Source organism: Phodopus roborovskii, unplaced genomic scaffold, assembly GCF_943737965.1.
Source record: "Phodopus roborovskii unplaced genomic scaffold, PHOROB, whole genome shotgun sequence".
In the NCBI taxonomy this organism is placed as follows: domain Eukaryota; kingdom Metazoa; phylum Chordata; class Mammalia; order Rodentia; family Cricetidae; genus Phodopus; species Phodopus roborovskii.
Window position 1 is genome coordinate 20,509,387 of NW_026126541.1, and position 18,542 is coordinate 20,527,928.

The following is an 18,542-nucleotide window of genomic DNA, read 5'->3' on the forward strand; positions in this document are numbered from 1 at the left end:
GAGTACAACCAGCCAAGTAGGACTTTTAGCTCCTCCAACACCTGTTCCCTCCCCTTCCCTGTTGACCCTCTTCCCTTTCCTGCCCCCTCCCTGCCCTCCCTGTCCTCTCTTCTCCCCCTCCCTTGAGGGTCCAGGGCTGTGGAGTTAGAAGAAAGGAGTGTATTTCCCCTTCATGACCACTGTCAATTGCATACCTTGGTAAATGTGGCTGGCTGCCCAGGGAATTAATTCAGAGATATCTGACTAGAAAGACAAACATGTCCAAGTTGCCATACTTTCGTACCTGAGGCCAGCCAGGAACTCCATGACAGCGTTGTAGTTGCCCATGTTCCAGCAGCATTTGGCCACGTGCACCAAGTATGAGAAGACTTCTCGCTTTTCCTCCATGGAGCCTGCTGTGAGGACCAGCCATGTTACCCAGGAGCTCACCTGGAAGATGGGGAGTGGGCATTCACTGAAGACATGTCCTGAAAGCAAGAACTAAGCAAAGAGCTTTAACGTGAAAGCCAGCTCCACTGCTGCTTTGACAATGACCCTGGGCAAGTCAGTCTGTCCACATCTTCATCTCAGCTTGACATAAAAAAGCTCCGCCTTGGGGTAAAATCCCTCGATCTACACGATTCCTTGAAACTCTAGAAAAATACAGGGCACATGGATACTCTTGATGGAATACAGCAATTGGACACGAAGAGTAAGTGCAGTCAATGCATTTAGCCCATAAGTTGAAAACATTTCTCAAGCAATCAAATGTGTGATATCAGGGCTGGTAAGATGGCTAAGCACGTAGAGGCACCTGCCATCAAGGTTTGACAACCCGATTTTCATCCCTGGTACCCACACCGTGGAAATAGAGAATAAAATTTCTAATGTTGTCTCCTGATATCCACATGCCTGCCATGGCATGATCTCATTCATGTGCATGTGCACAGATGCACACACATGCATACACACATAAACATATGCATAAATAAATAAAATGGGTGAGGCCAAACAAAAAACACAAAAACATTTTGGAACAATCTCTTAACATACTAATTTATTATGGTCTTCAAATGAAAAAAAAATTACAAGAGTAAACACAGTTCTGCTCCAGGAGCCAGTCTAAGTACTCTGACTATGCTAGCTCACTTGTCAGAGTCTGGGATGGTTAGTACCCAAGAGGCTTGCTGACTGGTTGTCTGTTGTTGACCATCTTAGTAGCATGTGGGTCAACAACAGAGCTGAAACCTAAGGAACAACTCTTTCTTCAGCCTGTGTGAGAAGAGGACTGAACACAGTTCATGGTGGCCCAAACATCTGAGGAAATAGGAGTTCGAGGTAGAGGGCACACTGCCCACAAATGGAAACAATAAGAATTAATGACATAGAGAGATGTCCAATGCTAGTTTTTCATACCAGGAATCTATGGCATGCCAGGCCCTGAATTTTATTCCCAGCATCACAACAAAACCAAGAGTAAAACAAATAAAGTTTCAGTTTAGTGGACTTATTTAGCTAATGAAAACTGACAATTTGTTTACGTTACAATTTCTTTCCTGGGTGGATCCTCCTAAGCACTCGATTTGGAGCTGTACATTTGAAGACAGGAAAACACACCAAGAACTGTACCTCCAAGACAATGAAAGAAAAACCCATCACCAACAAAAACTAGCCCAAATCAGTGTAGAGGATGGAGGCTCAACATCTCCTTTTTAACCTCGGCACAGAAACAAATATGGAAATGGGGGCAAGGGTCAGGGTAGTGATACAACAGGGCTATACTCTGGTGTTCGGTGCACCGGAGTGAGAAACTGCTGATTCCTTTCTGAACTAGGCTGAAGCAATACCTATTACAACAATACCAGGGAGGCTCTGGGAATGCTCTGCTGTCTCCTTGCTCCAGGGGACGCCTGCCCCATGCAAAACCAGAACAGACCTGGAATCAGCCCTTCCCATCATTCTAGGAATTCTCTGGGGTTCTCAGAGCTGAGATCTCCGGCAGCTGCAAGCAATCTACTGCTTGGTCTCCAAGCCTTGTTTCCTCACCATTTAACAGTCATTTCATGAAACCTTGGCCCTGCTGGACCAACAGAGACTGGCCGTGGTTTGGTGTTACTGGCCAATTCTTCCTTTAGCTTGGTTTGCTTTTGATGGGCCTTAACCTAGAATGGGAACTAAACCAAACTTTTCTTTACAAGGGAAATGGGATCCTGAACCCTTAGGAATGGTTCCTCGCCGTCACCCCAAGGCTCAAGGGCCTTTGATGCTGACAGTCACTGTGATATTCTCACTATTCTCCTGCCATGTAGTGAGTGGAAAGGGTTAACACCCACCCAGGAGAGGCTCCTCCGCTCCTCCCAGAGCAGCACTGACTACCACTTGTTTGTGTCTCAGTCCTGATCATAGGCACACACACAGATTTATTTCCTATCAGTCAAATCATTTCCCATACACTTTCCCACATGCTAGGGAAAAAATAGCAATACCGTATTTCACATGGAAACATAATTTAAACCAACTGTTCCATCCCAGAGTGTGAGTCCCTAGGGCCCCTGGTTGTTGAGATTATATAAGCACTGTTATCATAATCAATCTCTCTCTCTCTCTGTCTGTCTCTCTCTCTTACACACACACACACACACACACACACACACACACACACACACACACTCACACATGGACCACATCAGCTTACAAACTGCCAGGACAATTCTTGTGATAGCATAGTGTATTTATGATTTTAATGGTGCTAAGTGGTGAGAGTATTAACAATGAAACAAAATAAATTAAAGAGAAACAAAGGGAAGAAAATTTTGGTGGTATCAAATGTTGCCCATAACATAAATGGCAGTTATACTTTACAAGTAGAGATGAAGGGTGCAGCCAGCTCAGAAAGTTTCAGGAGACCAGTCACAGAGAAAAACATGAAAAGGCACACAGCACTATTACTCTACTACAGGGAATGCCCAGATCCCAGAGCCCAGGGGTGTTACCTGTAGGAGATTATTTTGCCTAATATCAATGGTCAGCGTGAGTAAGCAGAGAATAAGACTCTTGGCCCAGTTCATATATACATAAACGTGTGATTTATTGATTGAGTTATTTATATGTTCCTGTCTGTGTGAGTTTCTCTGTGAGTATGTGCATTGCATAGATCCCTCAGAGCTAGAGTTTGCAGGCATTCTAGGATTCATGGTTATGAAAAAAAATCACCCCCCCCCCACTGCTAAGTCATCAGTTTAAGAGCTTGTTTCAGAGGTTTGGGCTTTTTCTGATGATCTTAACCCCTGAACCCATAGCTTCTCTACAATTGCTCCTTTCCAGATATACTCTCTCTCTCTCTCCCCTCCCTCCCTCCCTCCCTCCCTCCATCCTTCCCTCTCTCCATCCTTCCCTCCCTCCCTTCCTCCCTCTGTCCTTCCCTTCCTCTCCCTTCCTCCCTCCATCCTCCTTCCCTGTTCTGCCCCTCCTTGTCTCTGTTCCTTCCTCCCTTTCAACCTTCTTTCCCTCTTATTCTGGGGGTTGACTTCAGAGCCTTGCGCATGCTAGGCAAGCACTCCATCTCTGGCTTACATCCCAGCCATTCTTTTTTGAGACAGTCTCAGTAAGTTGTCTAAGCTGTCCTTGAACTTACAATGCTTATGCCTCAACCTTCCCAGTGGGTATAATTTAGTGGTGTGCCAGCATGTGCAGCATCATTTTCATTACCAGTGTCATCCTTACCTTTCCCCTTTCAGAACTTGTAGGCCTAACCAAACTGAACATCCTGCTCTCTCTTCCCACATCAAGTACCATATTGGCCGCATCATAGTTCAGCCAGGAAGGAATGTTCTTGCAGCTTCCAAATGATCTTTCTTGCTCCATTATGTCTTCTATATAGTTGGATCCTTCTCTTGGTTCATAGACTGGAATCCATTCTCCAGCCTCATCTCCTCTCTCACACCCTAGTTTCAGAGTTAAACCAGGCTTTTACCATCTTGGGGACCTTGAGATGCTACTCCTCTGCTCCCCCATGCTCAACTTATTAGCTCATGTCTACTTATCCTCTAGGAAGAACATCCCCTAGACCTGCCATCAAGATCTTACTTCTGGGACTCAAACCTCGGAAGGGACCTCACTGACCCTTGTCCAGCTGTAGCCCCTCCAGTGAGAAGTCTGTGGGTAGAGAGGACATGACTGTCCACAGGCTGTGCACCCACTTTCTAGATCATTCCTCCTCTGTAAACCCAGGCCTCCCACATTCAACGATACCAGGCCCATTTCCATGTCCACAAACACCTTCTATGTCTCAGTCCTCCTGACTGTGAGCCACAGCCATGGGTGGCAGTGGCAATAAGGACAGACTTGAATGAGAGATCTGAAATGTTCATTTACTGGTACACAAGTCAAGGTGGGAGGATTGGGGAGGCCAATAATCTAGAATTCTTTTGTTCTTGTGCCCTAGTCTCCAAAAGGAAGGGATAAACCTTACTTTTAGGAACCTGACAAAAACATCACTGTTTTTAAGTCTTTGCTGACTTCCCTTTTGGACTGCGTGTACATGTTCTGATGTCCCCCACCACCCTGACCCACCCCAGTGCACGCGTATTTGGTTAGTCTCCCCATGAAGGCAGATGTTGAACCTGCGGTATTTTCGGTAAGTAGACATTTCAGTGACTAGCTGAGATCTACCCTCTGTAAGTCTAATGAGAATTAGGAAACCCGTGGATAAGTAAACGAATAATGCGTGCCTGATTTGGGAAGGCAGTCTTCATAGCTCACCTAGCACCTTCCATCCAGCTCTCCTTGACTTAATGTGGGACCTTGAGGCCACAGTTATACTGTACTGGGTTCCTCTCAGCTGCGCGCACGCATATCTAGTTTATTTTTGTTATATTTGTATGCCTGACTTTCACATGAGTCTGCTCTGTCTGTCTCAGCAGACCCTGAGTTCTCAAGGACAGAGACCATCTTTCCCACATTTCCAGGATGGGGATGCTTAGTGCTTCTGGCCAACGGACAGGCCATCCAGAGTCCCAAGAGGCCATGGGTAGGGAGGATTCTCAGAGCCCAGGAATTATATTTGGGAAAAGTCTAAGTGCTTCCTATTGCTATTCCCAGGTCCAGAAAAAGGAGACAGATGAATTTCTGCCAAAAAAAAAATTTTTTTTTTAATATGCCAGAAAGAAGATCTGTTGCTATGGGTGTCTAGTCACTCTAATGGCAAAGGTTGGATTTAAGTGGTGAAATATACAGAAGTCTTTATCATGAATTCTAATTGGTATTAATAATAAAAACCCAGAGGCAGATATTGGGGTGAAAGCTGAAGATCAGAGAAGCAGAGCTGCAGCCACTAGAGAGTTCTCACCTCTACCAATGCTCAGACTGAAAGGATCCTGTCCTCAGACAGCATCTCCAAACTGCATCTGTCTCCACCAACCCTCAGACTGCACTGAGCTCCTGTCTCCTCCGGCCTTATATCCCTCTCTAGTGCTGGGATTAAAGGCGTGGGATCCCAAGAGCCGAGATCACCTTTGCGTGAGCTTTGTTTCTCTTTTAGACTGGATCAATTTTGTGTAGCTCAGGGTGGCCTTGAACTAACAGAGATCTAGGATTAATGTGGGATTAAAGGTGTGTACTACCGCTGCCCACCTTCTAAGGCAAACTAGTGTGGCTAGCTTTGCACTCTGATCCTCAGGCAAGCTTTATTTCCTAGGTCATAAATATCTCCACAGACAGCAATGGAAGTGGAACAAAGTTCCTCTCCAGCATATGTGAAGTGCACATTACCACCCTCCCCCGACTGAGGCAGCCCACACATGCTCCCCTCTGCATATGTGTCACTGCACACACCCACGTCTACCCGGTGCTCCTCAAATGTGGGACACTCAGATAGGGATCAGTGAAGACAGTGGTATCTGTTCAAATGTGCATCCTAAGACCTCATCCGCACCTAGAAATCACACTCTCAAACAGCAGGACTAGGCCAAGCCCGGGAACCTGTGTTCTCATATAAACTCCCTGGTGATGCCTAACTGCACCAGAGTCTGAGAATGGGTACAGGGGCTCAGTGCCCTTTGTCAGCACCCTAAGGTGCAGAGCAGAATTCCAGCATAGTGCCTGTGAGATGGCCCCATACTGCTCACCAGCCACTCTGGCCTCCTCATTGTCCCAACTACCTGGTTCACCAGAAACTAGGAAGAAGAAGCCAGAGAGCGGCAGCAAGGAACAGGGATTGGGGAATCACAGGTGTGTGTGGCGAATAGAACTGTGTTAAACCTCCACTCCCCTTGTTTCTTTGGGCAAATCTCAGAGGCAAGCTGCCTAACTGTTCTGAGCCTCAATTCCCTCCTCAGTAAAATGGGAACAATAACCCTAAAGTCACAGAGAGCGAAATGGGGGATTACAGATCTCAATGGGCCCTTTGTGTGTAGACAAGAGCTGGATGGAGGCTGTTTCCAGGGTGACCATGGCAGCTGCTACTGCTGCTATGGCTACAATTAATCTTGTTATGTTAGCAATGGGGTGGTGGAATTCCAGATATGGACCTCAGAGACCCAGAAGGAAGAATTGCTAAGTCTCACTTCTTAACTACAAGGTGAGGCCAGAAAAATCTTCGAGCACCCGGGGCACAGTCCTTCCCTAGCGGTAACTCACAGGCCACTTTTTCCTGATTCCTTGTTGTTAGGAACAAAATGGCATTTTAAAGTTTTAAATTACTGGATCTCATTCATTCAGATTCCTAGACACAGCCACACCTGAAACTCTTCAACAATTCAACAACTCCGTGTGTGTGTGTGTGTGTGTGTGTGTGTGTGTGTGTGTGTGTGTGTGTGTATGTGAGACAGAGAGAGAGAGAGAGAGAGAGAGAGAGAGAGAGGCTGAAAATAAAGTCCTGACAAGTGATTCTTTTTTAAGGTGAGTCTTCCTCTTCAAATAAATACTTGCTATGTACCACGTGACACGCTGGGCCAGAGAGAACAAGACTTGTGGGAGAAAAATCAAATGAACAACAAGTTAATTAATAGTTCTTTTGATGAGCACACACGCCGTCCCCTTTCATGTACTGCATCTCTAGAACTCTGATTTTTCTACCATTGCTGGGTCCCAATTGTCCTCCTATGGGGATCTGAACGAAAATGGCACCCACAGGCTCATAGGGAGGGATTAGGACATATGGCCTTGTTGGAGGAAGTGTGTCACTTGGGGGGGTGTGGTGGAGGGGGCTGGGGTTAGGCTCCCAGGCGTCAGAAGCTCAGCCAAGCCCATTGTTTCAGGGTCTCTTTGGCTGCTTGCTGAGCCACATATAGTTCTTGTCCTTCTCCAGCACCATGTCTAACTTCCCTCATGATGACAATGGACTAAACCTCCGAACCCGTAACCAAGCCCCCAAATGAAATGCTTCCCTTTAAAAGAGATGCCACGGTCATGCCGCCTCTTCACAGCAATAAAACCTGAGCTAAGACACCTCCCAAGGCTGTTTACATCTCTATGTCACATCATTCTTTGCGTACTTTTTGCACAATTGTGCACTTGCTGGGAGCTGCGTGAGACATGCAGGTAGGAAGGACAGGAGTGGACAGGAGAAAACTAGGGCTGCATATTTGGCCTTGCAGGTAGGCCGGTTGTGTGCATGTCCATCTTCTCCACACTGTCAACCCCTAGACAGTCAGAGCACATTCTGGCCATGTTCCTACTGCTGGAAGAATCTCTTGTCCACAGTTAGCAAACATAATTGTTTATGCTTGAATCCTTCAGCTATAAATTCCTTAAACACTCAGAAACTGGGTCTGCATTCACAGTTACTTAGTGACTCATATCTACAGAACATATTCTGATTGAGAAACGCAGGCATCAGTTTTAGATAAGCAGGCTCTGGAGAATCCCGGCAGCTATAAGGTAACGCTAATCTCTCTTGCTACATCCGATGGAACTGAATGGGTCATTCTGTCTGAAGCTGATAATGAATTTGGGTTCAAAAGTAAGCCTCATCTCATACACACCCTATTTTGTAAAAGTATGTATTGGTACCCTTAGAATAGGGTCTTGATTTATGCCATCCCATTTAAATATGATGGAATTAAAATCCATAACTAGCACTTACATCAAAAGCCTTGAAGCAAGGGAGCTGTGATCTCAAATTCAGTCCGATTCCACTTGAAGGTTATTTATCAAACTCTCCCCCCCCCAGGATCTTTCTTTTTGGTGTTAGAGATTGAAGGCAGGGTCTTGTGCATATTACATTTGTGCTCTAGCACAGAGCTACATCCCCAGTGTCTCTTTGCATGGTTTTACAGATCACAGTTATAAGGACAACAGCTGAGATGTGTTAATCATGTATTCACGAAAAGCATGAGACTTCTGTTCCCCTAGCCCTGCAAGCCCAATACTAATATTGTTCCCATTTTAAGATGAGGAACTCAAGGTTCAGAGTGCCTACACAAACACGCCCCAAGGTTATCAACCTACCCACTAGGAATGAGCCAAAATGAAAAGTGTGTTTTTAAACCAGGTTCTTCCATTGTCTCTTGTAGGAATTAACAGTGAATTAATTATAACTTTGGACTTTTGGAAGCCATTCTGAGCTCATGGTTTAAAAAAAAAAAAAAACAATTGCCTCTTAGCAAAGACTTCGGGGAAGCTACAAGGTCTGAATAATACAGCTGGTCAGATCTCCTTTAGAAACAGGATGCTTGTGTGCTGAATGTTCAGGGATGGTGACACTTGGTCCTGCTGGTTGCTCACTAGTGATACTATTTGGTCACCTTTCTAACTCTGGCCTCAAGAATAGGACAGGAACTCCCCAAGTTCTAGAGTCTTGAAGAGGTAAGAATGTGAGGGAGAAAGCCTGAGAAAGTTCAGCCTGCAACTCACTCCCAGAGATGACTCAAAAAGCTCATGCTGGGTCTGTTATCTCTCTCTTTTGGTTTATAAAAACCTGAAGCACAGAGAGGTTCAGTCACAGAGGTAGGATCACAGCCTGCCCTAAGTTCTTAAACTCCAATGTTTAATTGGTACTCAGCTTGAATCTCTGCTTCATCCTCTCCATGGGTACCACTCTTCACTTGGCTTAGACTTGCCTACCATCTCTGCAGCCAGGCTCAAGCATCCATCTCTTGCTCTGAATATACAAGAGGGTTCAAAGTCTCCTCACACCCATCTTGTTTCCTGTCCCTGACTCCTTCACTTTCATCTTTCCATTCAGTATGTTTCCAGTAGTCTGAATAGCATCTCCCTTAGGAGGCCTACCCTAAACTCTCAGAGAGTTTAGAGTCCCTCTGTGCTAAAATAACTTACTGCTATATTTGCTACCCTGCACAGTGACCATTGTCCTTTGTGGGAGAAGGAGCTCCTTGAAGCAGGATTGCTTTGCTCATGTCTCCCAGCACAGGTCTGGTATGAGTGGCAAGTGCTCATAAACATCTCATTTTGTGTTATGCATGACACACAACAGCTGACTGCCTATTAGTACTGTCCTTCTCAGGAGATGATCCACATACCATGGCAGGCCAGAGGACTGGTGGTTGTGATATAAAGAATGAGGCAAGGTACCTCATACATGATGGTGTCCCATCACAATCACCTGCCAACTTGCTCTTTACCCAAAAGGCTGGTGTTGGGGAAGTACATCCAGGGAGTCTGTAGCATGATAAATAAAAGACCCAGACACTGACATTGGGGTTCACACTTCAAGCTGAGATTAGAAAGGCAAATCAGCAAACCACTAACTCTTACCTCTACCTCAGCTCAAACCAAAGGGGCGATCCTCAGACTGCTCCTGACTTCACTGCTCCTCAGATTCACTCAGACTGATATACTCTCTGCAACGTGGCTAGAGATTAATTATCAGACTGAATGCCTCTACCTTTTATACCTCTCAAATCCTGGGAATAAAGACATGAGCTCTGATTCACTCTCCAGTAGCCCAGGGTAGTCTTGGATTCAGAGATCCATCTTCTTTTCTCCTGAGTCCTGGGATTAAAGGTGTGTATCACCACCTTCTAGTTCCTATAGCTAACTAGTGTAGCTGGCTTTGCAAACTGATCTCCAGTGGCTTCACACAGAAGGCTGATGGATAATTTGGTTTGTTCTAGAAGATTCTATTTCCCTGAGACACTTTAGTACTGGAGAGTGAAGGTACTGGAAGACTTCTCATTTTTTCTTTTTTCTTTTTTCCTGGAATGTCTTAGGCCCATCCAGATTCAGCCAGTTCCCTGGCTAGGTCTCTTGGTTGGAGAAACCACTGGCTAGAGGCCAGAATTCCTGAGAAAAGGGAATGAGTGAAGTTTGCCTGCCAAGATTACTGAGAAGAACCAGGAGCTTTGGAGATGTGCTGTGAACCTTGAAGCCCCAGTGCAGGGAAACACCTGCCACAGGTAAGCGAAAGAGAGTCCAGAAAGTCTCCATGTGTCTTGGTATGGAATACAAGTTTTACCCTCTGCTATGCAGATGGTGAGCATCGAGCTGGGGGCTAAGGCCTCAACCAACACCAGCAATCAGTCAGAAAGGGGAGAGGGGAGGGAGCAAACAGTCTGCATGTGTTGGCAGATGTTCCCCTCAGACTGATCTGAGGGAATAAACAAAAGACATTGATATCTCCCAGATCTCAATTATTCCCCAGACCTGCTGCATATGGAGATATGTTACAGACCACCAAGAACAGCCAATTTGTCTGGTACATGTACATAGGGTGATCTGGGCATAGCATTCACTGGGGGGGGGCTTCAAACATGATGTAGTGAAATCTCAGCCTCTTTGCTTCTCTTCTTATGGGCAGAGAACCTGTGTGGAGAGATAAGAGTGTACCAGATGGCAAAGAACACAGGACTTTGAGCCAAAAGCAGAAATGCTCATTTCTTGGCTCTGCCTCTCAATATTTTTTGTGACCTGGAGTACGTTTTCTAATTATTCTGAGATGCAATTTCTTCACCTATAAACTAGGCATAATCAAATGTCTTCAATCTTACTGGGTGTGGTGGCTAATAAAAGGGATAATATATGAAAAGGGTTCCAGTGCACAGAGCCAAGTGCATCCCAATAACTAAAAATAATAGGCAGTTTCCTCTTCACACTGTAGACCTTATGGAAACATTGAGACTTTTTTATTACCACCGAAGCTTCACTCCTGTACTTAATAAAGAGATACTTCCCAAGGATAAGAGCCTTCAGAGGAATGATTCTTCCTTTCTCTTAAAGAATCCGGGAAAGACGAAGCAAAGGGAGGCAGAAGGAGGGCAAGAAAAACCTTCATTAAAAAGTCTACCAATAAGGCTTGGAAGATGGCTCAGTGGGTAAAGTACCTGTCATTCAAGCATGAGGACCTGAGTTCGGATCCCCAGAACCCAAGTAAAAAGTCAGGGGTTGAGAGTACATATCTGTAATACTAGATGGAGTTGAGGAGGGGCAGAGTAGGTAGAACCCTTGTAGCTCATTGGCCAGCTAGCCTAGCCTAGCTGAGGTTCAGTGACAGATGCTGTCTCAAATGAGAAAGTTGGACTCAGGCCCCCCTGTATATGGATCTCAGCCAGAAGGACTGAGCAGTCTAAGGGACCTCAGACAGTGGAACCAGGATGTATTCCTGGTGCACAAAAGGACCTTGCAGACACATCCCCCATGGAGGGATACTGCCTTAACCTAGAGACAGGAGAGAAGTCCTAGTCCCTACTTCAAATGACTTGACAGATCTACATGACCCCACCCGGATGGCATTGCCCTAGAATTGGGGTGGGAGGATGGGAGGGGAGGGTGGTCAGGGTGCATGTGAGGGGGCAGAGAGGGTAAGAGGGAGGGAGGGAGAAAGGGAGGGAGAGGGAACTGAGATCGACATGTAAAATAAGAAATAAATAAATTAATTAAAAAAAATAAGAAAGTTGGAGAGCAGGCCAGATAGCTCAGTGGGTAAAGGCACCTGCTGCCAAGCCTGACAACTTGAGTTTGATCCCTGAGACCCACATGTAGGGGAACTGACACCCGCAAGTTGTCCTTTGACCTCTACATGCGTGCCCTGGCACATGAGTACACACACATACATACGTAGATAAACAAATGTGGGGAAGTTTTTGTTTTGTTTTTAAAGGTAGAGAGTGATTAAGAAAAGACAGTGGTTGGGAGGCAGAGGCAGGGGGATCTCTGTGAGTTCTAGGTCAGCCTGGTCTACAGAGCGAGTTCCAGAAAAGCCAGGACTACACAGAGAAACCCTGACTCCAACAACAACAACAACAACAAAGAAAAAAAAAAAAAAAAGGAAAAGAAGAAAAGACACTGTGAATAACACACACACACACACACACACACACACACCATTACCCCCGCCCCTATTCTCTCCTGAAAGTTGGATGGCTACTATATTAGTAATTCTCCAGGTGCAGCTGGAACTGAGATCTCTTTCCCCCTCTCTCTCCCTGTCATCTCTCTCTCTCTCTCCTCTCTCTCTCTCTCTCTCTCTCTCTCTCTCTCTCTCTCTCACACACACACACACACATACATACATAAAGGACAAAAGACAACCCATCGATAGACAGTCTAAATAAAGCTGGCAGTGAGGGGTTGGAGGCAGATGAGCAAGAGGGCAGCCCGAGGCACTAACCGAGAACATGGGGACAGATAGATAAGGCTTGCCAGAGAAAGAAGCCCTGGAAAAGATGGCAGGAAGTCACAAACCGCCACCCCAGGGGCCTAGGTTCTGGGTCCCACAAAGATTAGTGCTGCAGGATTCGAATGTCCACAACACACTTGCCTTTTCAATGCTTCCCCATTGCTGCTGGGCATGGTGCTGTTGCTGGTGGGCATGGTGGTGCATGCCTGGAGTCCCAGTTATTCAACACCATGGGGCGGGGGCACATTAGCTTCCGAGTTCCAGATAAGCTTGGCAGCCCAGTGAGACCCCATATCAACAAACAGCAGCAACAATAAATAAGTGATAAATAATTTATAAAGAAAATGAAATTAGGAACTGGAGACATGGCTCATCAGTCAAGTGCACCACATGCTCTTCCAGAGGACCCGGGTTTGATTCCCAGCGTCTCCATGGTGGCTGACAATCATTTGTAACGCCAGTTCCAGGGGATCTGACCCTCTTGTAGGTTTATGGGCACCAGCCACACATGTGGTGCCCTGACATACATGCAGGCAAAACACCCACACACATAACATAAGCAAATTTTCTAAAAGGGGGAAAATGACAAAAACATGGAAGTAATCTTGTAGGGAGAAAGAACACACTCTAATTCTATGTAAAAACAAACCAACAAAGTTGTAGCTATTCAGTACAAGGTACAATTATGAGAAGTTCCCCAGCAATTACAGATCCTGTGAGATAGACAGTGAGTGTCCTATGAGAGTGTGGAGTTCGAGTGCGGTCGATTCCCTGGTGCAGCAAAGAAAGGGACATCTCAACCACACTTGAACTGGCAGCACAGAAGCCAATTCAGACTATCAAACAGCTGTGCAATGGCCCGCCCTCACACTCACAGCTGTCCAATGGCCTGCTTTCACACTCACAGCTGTCCAGTGGCCTGCCCTCACACTCACAGCTGTCCAATGGCCCGCCCTCACACTCACAGCTGTCCAGTGGCCCGCCCTCACACTCACAGCTGTCCAATGGCCCGCCCTCACACTCACAGCTGTCCAGTGGCCCGCTCTCACACTCACAGCTGTCCAGTGGCCTGCCCTCACATTCACAGCTGTCCAATGGCCCGCTCTCACACTCACAGCTGTCCAATGGCCTGCCCTCACACTCACAGCTGTCCAGTGGCCCGCTCTCACACTCACAGGTGTCCAATGGCCCGCCCTCACACTCACAGCTGTCCAATGCCCCGCCCTCACACTCACAGCTGTCCAATGGCCTGCTTTCACACTCACAGCTGTCCAATGGCCCGCCCTCACACTCACAGCTGTCCAATGGCCTGCTTTCACACTCACAGCTGTCCAGTGGCCCGCTCTCACACTCACAGCTGTCCAGTGGCCTGCTCTCACACTCACAGGTGTCCAATGGCCCGCTCTCACACTCACAGCTGTCCAATGGCCCGCTCTCACACTCACAGCTGTCCAGTGGCCCGCTCTCACACTCACAGCTGTCCAATGCCCCGCCCTCACACTCACAGCTGTCCAATGGCCCGCTCTCACACTCACAGCTGTCCAGTGGCCCGCTCTCACACTCACAGCTGTCCAGTGGCCCGCTCTCACACTCACAGCTGTCCAATGGCCTGCTCTCACACTCACAGGTGTCCAATGGCCCGCTCTCACACTCACAGCTGTCCAATGGCCTGCTCTCACACTCACAGCTGTTCAGTGGCCCGCTCTCACACTCACAGCTGTGCAATGGCCCGCCCTCACACTCACAGCTGTCCAATGGCCCGCCCTCACACTCACAGCTGTGCAATGGCCCGCCCTCACACTCACAGCTGTCCAATGGCCCGCTCTCACACTCACAGCTGTGCAGTGGCCCGCCCTCACACTCACAGCTGTCCAATGGCCTGCTCTCACACTCACAGCTGTCCAGTGGCCCGCCCTCACACTCACAGCTGTCCAATGCCCGCTCTCACACTCACAGCTGTGCAATGGCCCGCCCTCACACTCACAGCTGTGCAATGGCCTGCTCTCACACTCACAGCTGTCTAGTGGCCTGCTCTCACACAGCTGTGCAATGGCCCGCTCTCACACTTCTACCCTGCACTTGCTGCCCAGTTCTCCTCTTTGCTGCCTGTTCACATGTGCTGGGCCCTCTGTGGCATTACATTACATTTTGAAATCTGGATGGACAGACAGACACTTGATCTGACAATTTACAAGTCCCCCGTGTTCTCCAGGCACTCAGCGAATGAGTAACTGTGCAGTGGGTGTTATCCCATCCCGTTGTGGAGACCCCAGACAGAGATAGGTCAGCAGTGCTTGATGGAATGTTTCCCAAACTACACCCCAGGTTACATGTTCTACCAGATGCCACACATTTTGTGAAGTGTCTGGGGCCGTATAAATTCAGGAAACACTTGGATTAAAAAAAAAAAAAAAAAAGCAGCGTTTTAAAAATTTACTGGCAGGATTTCTTGGAGTGCTTAAGATGCTGGTAGAAGAGGTGACTCTCCAAGGAGTGTAAGTCCCACGTTCCCTGTTCATATGCCTATGCAATTTTGTTTTTCCTCTCAGCAGCCCGAAGAGCTCAGAGCATGAGCCCGGGGCCTCTCCCAGCCCCTTGCAGCTGGTGTGGATTCAGTGCAGGGATCCTGCCCACTGGCTGTTTTGCAGATCTGACACCTACATCTGGCTTCCGTCATCACTGGGGATTGCTTGGGGTTGAGGGGGGGGTGCTGTAGGAGGTTGGAATAGTCAGGAAGGGCAGCATATTATGTTATGATTGGGAACCACAAGTTCAGGACCAATGTATCACTGGAAAAATTCTAAATCCAAGACACAAAGGAAGGTCTTCCTTATAACTCAGAGTGAGGCGGGGAGGCACACAGGCTGCATGAGGCGATTTCCCAAGAACAGAGTAGTTTTTTTTTTTTTTTTAACCAGGGTCTTATCCTATGATGAAGCAACTAATCAGCAAGTACTTTAGAAGGCTTCGATCACAGAAGGCCTTATATCTTATTTGGTTCATTTTCTTTAGTTGCTAGAGGGGAGGAGGGGAAGGTTAAGTGTCTTGCAAAGGTTACTGAGCAAGTGTTAGTTCTGGGCCTAGATTCTGGGTTTTCTGACCTCTGAACATACTATTGGCATCACCTGCTGGTGTCAGCCATCTCTGAGAAGAAGCCCTGACACATTTGCCCTTCCTCTGTGGGCCCTCGGACACGTGCTCCTCTGAGAGAAGTGTTGCGTGCCTGAAGATCTGATGGTGAGAAAGGAGAAAGGGGGTGGGAGGAGTTGGGAATGGCAGCATCTGCTACCGATAACCAACTTGAGTTAGTGGCGATACAAAGGCAAAAGTCCAGGACAAAGGGCGATACAAACAAGAGTGTCCTGCTCAGGACCTGTCGGGACACAGCTCTCGATACTCTGGAGGGCCCAAGAGGTAGCTGTGGCAGCAGACCTGTCTGAAGAACCCCAGGTGTGCTACGACTTCAATTTCTGCCTCTGGCTCCAGCCAGGGAGGAAGACCAGCTATGCTCTGCCGACTGGGCCGTGAGAGGAAGAGGATGGGGGAGGATGGAGATAGGGCAGAACTCTAGAAAACTCTCATGCTCCCATAAGTCGGGGGGTGGGGGTGGGGGTTGGACAGCAGGAAGAGGAGCTTCTGGTTAGGAACTGCTTCAAAATGGGATGGCACAGCTGTCACCATCCAGTGTTTAGGAGCTCGGGGGGGGGGGGGGGCACACTCAAGGTTAAGAGCTGCAGACACCCAAAGCCTTGGTCCTGAGGAGACTGAGGTGAGCGTCAGATCTGCAGAAGATGGCATTTGTTCTGGGGGCTTGGTGGGGCCATCAGCAGGCAGGACTAAAAGGGATAAGTAGGCAGCAGATTAGGGGCTTGGTGATAGTTCCCGAGAAAGCAACAGGCCCCCTAGGGCAGGGCAGGGCAGGGCAGGGCAGGGCAGGGCAGGGCAGGGCAGGGCAGGGCAGGGCAGGGCAGGGCAGGGCAGGGCAGGGCAGGGCAGGGCAGGGATTGTCTACAACATCTGACAACTGAAGGGTTACACATAACCTGACAAGAAAGTGTGTAGGAGACTAACACCAGCCTTGTTTCCTTGTAGAGGGGGGAAATATTAGCCTCAGGGATAAAGATGTATTTTACACCTGGTTCAGGCAATCACTGGGGATAAATATTTTCTTGGTAAGTGTTTAGAGTGTAGATGACAGAAACAGACAAAACCAAAGCAAACACAGCATGAAATATTAGAAAATGACAACTGTTGATTTAAAAAAAAAATCCTCAAGCCAAATCCAAACAACAGAAGATACTGGTTTTGGCTTACTGTCTGAGCAGGTATTCTGTACTAGGTAGGTGCTGGAAATCCAGGGGTGCTGGCTTAAGTCTACTGTTTACTGAGCATGCGATACAATTTCTTAGTCCCCTTCCCTTGTCTTCAATTTAAAGGTAGGTTATGAACAGAGTAACAGGTTTAAAAGAAACAATAAGGAAACACTTTCTAGTCCTAGAGGCACAGCAAGAAACTCAACTGATTTTGCTAATGGTAATAGCTGCATTGCTGAGGACGTCTAACTGTGGCATTTGGATTGGTGAGGTAACTATGGTCATGGTGTGTTTCTTTAGATTTGTAACAAATTTCAAGTGACTTATTACATGTCCCTTGCTGGTTACATAGTATCCTCCTGAGCATCTTCTAGATGACATTACTTTTATATTCAGGTATGGAATCTGTCCACATTATACTTAGCCCTGGTTTCAGATTCTACAATTTTATACTTTTCATGAAATAGAGGAAAACTAATAAAGGATAATGCTTTTAGATCCAAGAGATGCCACAGGCAAATTTATAAGTGATAAGAAGTAAACAAAAGCAAACTTTGCTATAGGTTGATGAGAGTTAAGTATATAAAATCAAGAATATCTGAAAATTACATTTTCATAAAAAGTGAGTTAAGAAATATCTTTATCTTTCCTCCTATTTTTCTAAGTATTTGGCGATGGAGTAAAAACGCAAATATTTAGTTAAACACTTTGCAGAAACAAAATTGGTATGCATAGTTTTTTTAACCTTTAAACTCCAAATAAGTAGATCCAGCCCTCTATTAAATACATTCAACACCTGTGGCATATAAAATATGACCTAAATTTCCTAAAATCATTGGACCTGTTTTAGTATTTTAATGATAAAACCCAGATGTTCTGGTTTACATGCCCTGGAAGAAAAGAGACATATAACCTCAGGATAAACACTCACCAGTGTAAATCTGATTAAACTCAATGCCAAACAAGGATTGGAAAGAGAATGATATTTGAACAAACAATCCTTTAAAAAGTATTTTTCAAATCCATTTAAATGTTCTAGAAAACTTCTGAAATGTGAGCCAGCAATATTTACTTACATTCCATGCCTGCATTACAGTACTAGCTTGGGGTCATGGACTGGCACTCAGAACCGGAACCATGCCGACAATTAATGTGACTCTCTAGTCTGTGTTCAAAAGTCTGAGTAGAATGGTTGTGGATATTTTTACAAATGGCAATGCCATCTGGAGACTAGGGATTCTTAAATGTAGCACACATTTGGGAAAACTAAAAAGTACCCAAATTCACACTCTACACATGCTACAGTTTGGTGATCTGATCCAATGGGTCAGGAGCCAGAAAAAGGTTTTTTGAGCTATTCTGAGAGAGCTTTGAATGTAGGGCCCTAGATCTACATGTGCTCAGGAGTGGCTGAGGATCTTGTGCAAATGAGAATTATGACTCTTCAGAGTATGAGATGTGGGCAAAGGAGTCCACATTTCCAGCGAGTTCTTAGATGCTGTAGCCGCTGGTAATTACATTTTGTTCTCAGGTCTCTTTGGTCTCTTCCAACCTAAAGTCCTGTCACTGTCCCCTCAGGTTCATGTCCTCATTGAATTCAAAGCCTACAGGACTTTCATTTTGTACGGTGATCCATCAGCCTGCCCCGATGACAGAACATTCCTTGTGACTGGACT

At 46.5% G+C, this 18,542-nt stretch overlaps 1 protein-coding gene across 1 annotated transcript in view; it reads right to left on the reverse strand.

The window, feature by feature from the left end:
- Plce1 (phospholipase C epsilon 1) overlaps positions 1-18,542 on the reverse strand; it is a 237,058-nt gene that overhangs the window by 79,335 nt on the left and 139,181 nt on the right. The window contains exon 4 of the mRNA XM_051199750.1: positions 284-429. Within this exon, the coding sequence (XP_051055707.1) occupies positions 284-429 (146 nt within the window). The remainder of the gene's footprint in view (positions 1-283; positions 430-18,542) is intronic.